This window comes from Gavialis gangeticus, unplaced genomic scaffold, assembly GCF_001723915.1.
Source record: "Gavialis gangeticus isolate Ggan-Ray unplaced genomic scaffold, GavGan_comp1, whole genome shotgun sequence".
NCBI classification, from domain to species: domain Eukaryota; kingdom Metazoa; phylum Chordata; order Crocodylia; family Gavialidae; genus Gavialis; species Gavialis gangeticus.
This window is the reverse complement of record NW_017729011.1, coordinates 10622917-10626469: the sequence shown is the minus strand read 5'-3', so window position 1 is coordinate 10626469 and position 3553 is coordinate 10622917. Positions and strand designations below refer to the sequence as shown.

General features: G+C 47.3%; 1 protein-coding gene across 1 annotated transcript in view; it reads left to right on the top strand.

The window, feature by feature from the left end:
• Positions 1-3553, top strand: part of ASTN2 (astrotactin 2) — a 644195-nt gene that overhangs the window by 350654 nt on the left and 289988 nt on the right. The window contains 1 exon segment of the mRNA XM_019510513.1: positions 1511-1677. Within this exon segment, the coding sequence (XP_019366058.1) occupies positions 1511-1677 (167 nt within the window).

Here is a 3553-nt window from a genome sequence, read left to right as displayed (position 1 = left end):
CCATCAGTCAAGCCTGGCAGCTTGTATCCGGAGAGGAGCCCGGGTGGCAAGCAAAAGTGGGAACAGTGATCTCCTGAACTTTTATTAATATGTACGACATTTTGCTCCCATGGAAAATTGATTTTCTTTTTTAAGCACAAAGTATAGCGGTTTTATAACCTTTCTTCTGCTTGACAGAGGCCATTTATAACCTGCCTTCATTGCTACCTGTACAAGCTGGGGTCTAACTCATCTTCAAGAAGGCCGTAATGCATTTTTAATTGTGAGCTGTTCCTAGGCAAGATGTTTTTTTTCCCAAGGACTGACCTGCCTTTTTTGTTTGGAGGGCGTGTGTGTGTGTATGTGTGTGTGTTGGGAAGGTTGCGGGGGGCATGTGTGGCTGAAAGAAAATAATTAAGTAACAAAGGTGGAATGGGAAAGCACTTTCATCTGAGTGACAGCTAATTGATGGCATTTGGTGCTCGCTTGTTTTAATCTTTGGGGACAGGAAAAGCCAGGTGGAGAACTGAAATTAAATCAGAGAACCAGGTTCCTGGCTTGTTGCAAATCAGCCTAGCTCTGTTGACTTTGCTGGAGTGACTCCAGTTCTCATCAGCGGAGGATCTGTCCTTCTACAGTCCTCCATCTTCCCTGACAACCTGGAAGGGGCTGTGCTGCAGTGGCAGGAATCTCTGCACAACTTTGCTTGCTACAAAGATGCATTGAAAATGCTTCCTGGAAACGACTTTCAAAAGCAAGGCTGAGGACCCAAATCATTAATAGGAGTAAGGATAAGCACACATCTGTGAGCTTAAATGAATGGCTAATACAAGGCCTAAATTCCCCCTGATTTCAGTAGAGCCATGATCCAACTCACTCAAAGCCCCTTAATTGGGATTCCCTTGGTACACCATGTTCCCATCTTTTTTAGTATCAAAATTGTCATTCATGAGTGCTAGGAGGCCTTTTGGGGAGATGCCCCCAATGCAGAATGGCAATGTGAGATGGGGGAACTCAGCATCTCCTGGGAACAGGCTATGAATGAAATGTGCGTGAAGATTTTTCCAGTTGTGCTGGTCAAATCACATGGTGGGTCCTTGTTGTTAGCTGTCTTGTGCACCTGAGGCCCAGAGAGGTGAAATGATTTGCATGAGGTAACTCAGCAGCAGGACCAGGAGCAGAACTCAGGTGTCCAAGCGCAGTGCTTGTTTCCATCCATGAAGCTCTGCTTACTCCTCAAGTATATGAACCCATGGAGACTTGAATTCAAGGTTGCCTACAGACTCCTTTTACATTGATGACAGGAAGAATGTGCCATTGGTGTAAGGAGATGCGACTCCAGTAGAGCTGAGCCTGCTTACCCCAGTCAGGAATTTAGCTCCCTAGGGTGAAGAGTTACATGGGAGCATGGAGCCATGTCCTTCACACTGGTTGCTTCCATGTGTCTTGCAGAGAAAATGCTAGGCCCTGGTCCTGGGACCTCTGAGGGTAAAACACGCCAACTACCTTACTGGGTTTTCTCTCACTGCAGTGTCCAGAGGAGCTGAGGCCCATGAAGGATGGCACCGGCTGCTATGACTACTCCAAAGGGATCGACTGCTCTGATGGCTTCAACGGTGGCTGTGAGCAGCTGTGTCTCCAGCAGACCCTTCCTCTGCCACATGATCCCTCATCCAGCACAATCTTCATGTTCTGTGGGTGAGTTTCTTAGAACGGTTACAGCAAAAGCCTTTTCTCTGGGATTTTCCATGCATCAACTCGACTGGATCGTGGCTTTCCTCTCCATATCTTTTCTTTTCCCTGGATTTCTGTTTGTCAGAGTTGCATCTGGATAGCTGTCTCTCTCCATTTATGTGATTTGACGTGTGGCATGGAGGGAGTAGCAAGAAATATAGTGGATCACAGCAATGCACATATGATGGAATTAACCTACATATAACTATAATTGTGTCCCAAGAACATGTGCAGCCCAGAGCTTGCCACTTTTTGTACAAGTTACAAGTTATTGTCCATGTTGTGTGCCTCTGGGAGAGGGGGCATTTTTCACAGGGGTGCAGGTATGGTCAGGTATGCTTACAATTTTTTAGGGCAAATATATGCACATGCTGGCCTGCAGCAAACCACACCAACATAGATGTACACATGAGAACAGTGAATGCATATAGACAAAATATTCCCTTCTGATTTTTCTCCTCTGTGGGGGGGATGTATATCAATTAATCTTTGCTCTATAAATCCCAAACCATTTTCTTACTGAGTTTTGCAGGCTTTGTTTGTTTGGGGCTTTTTGTGCGTTTTTGCTTTTTTGTTATGTTTTTTTTCTTATGCATTTCTTAAAATAGAGTTTCATCCCAGATTTTGGCCAGGATCCTGTAATCCTCTGCAATTCAGCATTTTCTCTAAGGAGAATCTCCTCGACTGTAGAAGGGAGCTCTGTGATTATCTGGCTTTATAGTGCACAGCTGCAAAATACAGCCATCCATCACCTGAGCCATCCCGAGAACTGCCATGGTTCAGAGGCTGTGCAAACGGTAGCGCCCTATCAGTGCACATCTGTATATACATGTGCTCAAGATGACATCCTTTAACCCACTTCAGTCCTTGCAGCCTCAGAGTAAAAGGTGATAAAGAGCCAGGGAGGGAGAAAGAAACTGCACTATGAATGAAACATCTGAGCCTTATCATACCTTAGAGAGTAGCAAAAATGTGTGGGGCAAGAAGGATTTGAAAAGAATGCACTGAATTATTTTCAGTGGGTTCATCCAGCCTGCTAGAGGCACTTATCTCCACTGGATCTGAGTGTCCACACAGAACAGTTCCTTATATGCATGCCACACCATGGCATGCAAGAAAGAAAGGGCACACAGCAGACTCCTATACAGGGGAGGCAGCATTTACAGTCCCAACACAAAAGAAGTCTGACGCCATTTTGGGACACGTAAACTAGTTTCATAGTTGGTAGGGTCAGAAGGGACCTGAGCAAATCATCAAGTCCGACCCCCTGCCATGGCAGGAAAGAGTACTGAGGTCAAACAACCCCAGCAAGGTATACATCTAGCCTCCTCTTAAAGACCCCCAGGGTAGGAGCCAGCACCACTTCTCTTGGAAGTTGGTCCCAGATCCTAGCCGCCCTGACCGTGAAGTAGCGCCTCCTGATATCTAGCCTGAATTTACCCTCTGCCAGCTTGTGACCATTATTTCTAGTCACTCCTGGTAGTGCTCGGGGGAACAGTGACTCCCCCAGTGCCTGCTGGTGCCCCCTGACTAGTTTATAACAGGCCACTAGATCCCCCCTCAGCCTTCTCTTTTGGAGGCTGAACAGGTTCAGGTCCCGTAGCCTTTCCTCATAGGGCCTGCCCTGCTGCCCCGTGAGCATGCGAGTGGCCCTCCTCTGGACCCTCTCCATGTTGTCCACATCCCTCTTGAAGTGCGGCGCCCAGAACTGGACGCAGTACTCCAACTGCGGCCTGATCAGTGCCGCATAGAGGGGGAGGATCCCCTCCTTGGACCTGCTCGAGATGCATCTGTGGATGCACGACAAGGTGCAGTTGGCCTTCCTAACTGCATCCCCACA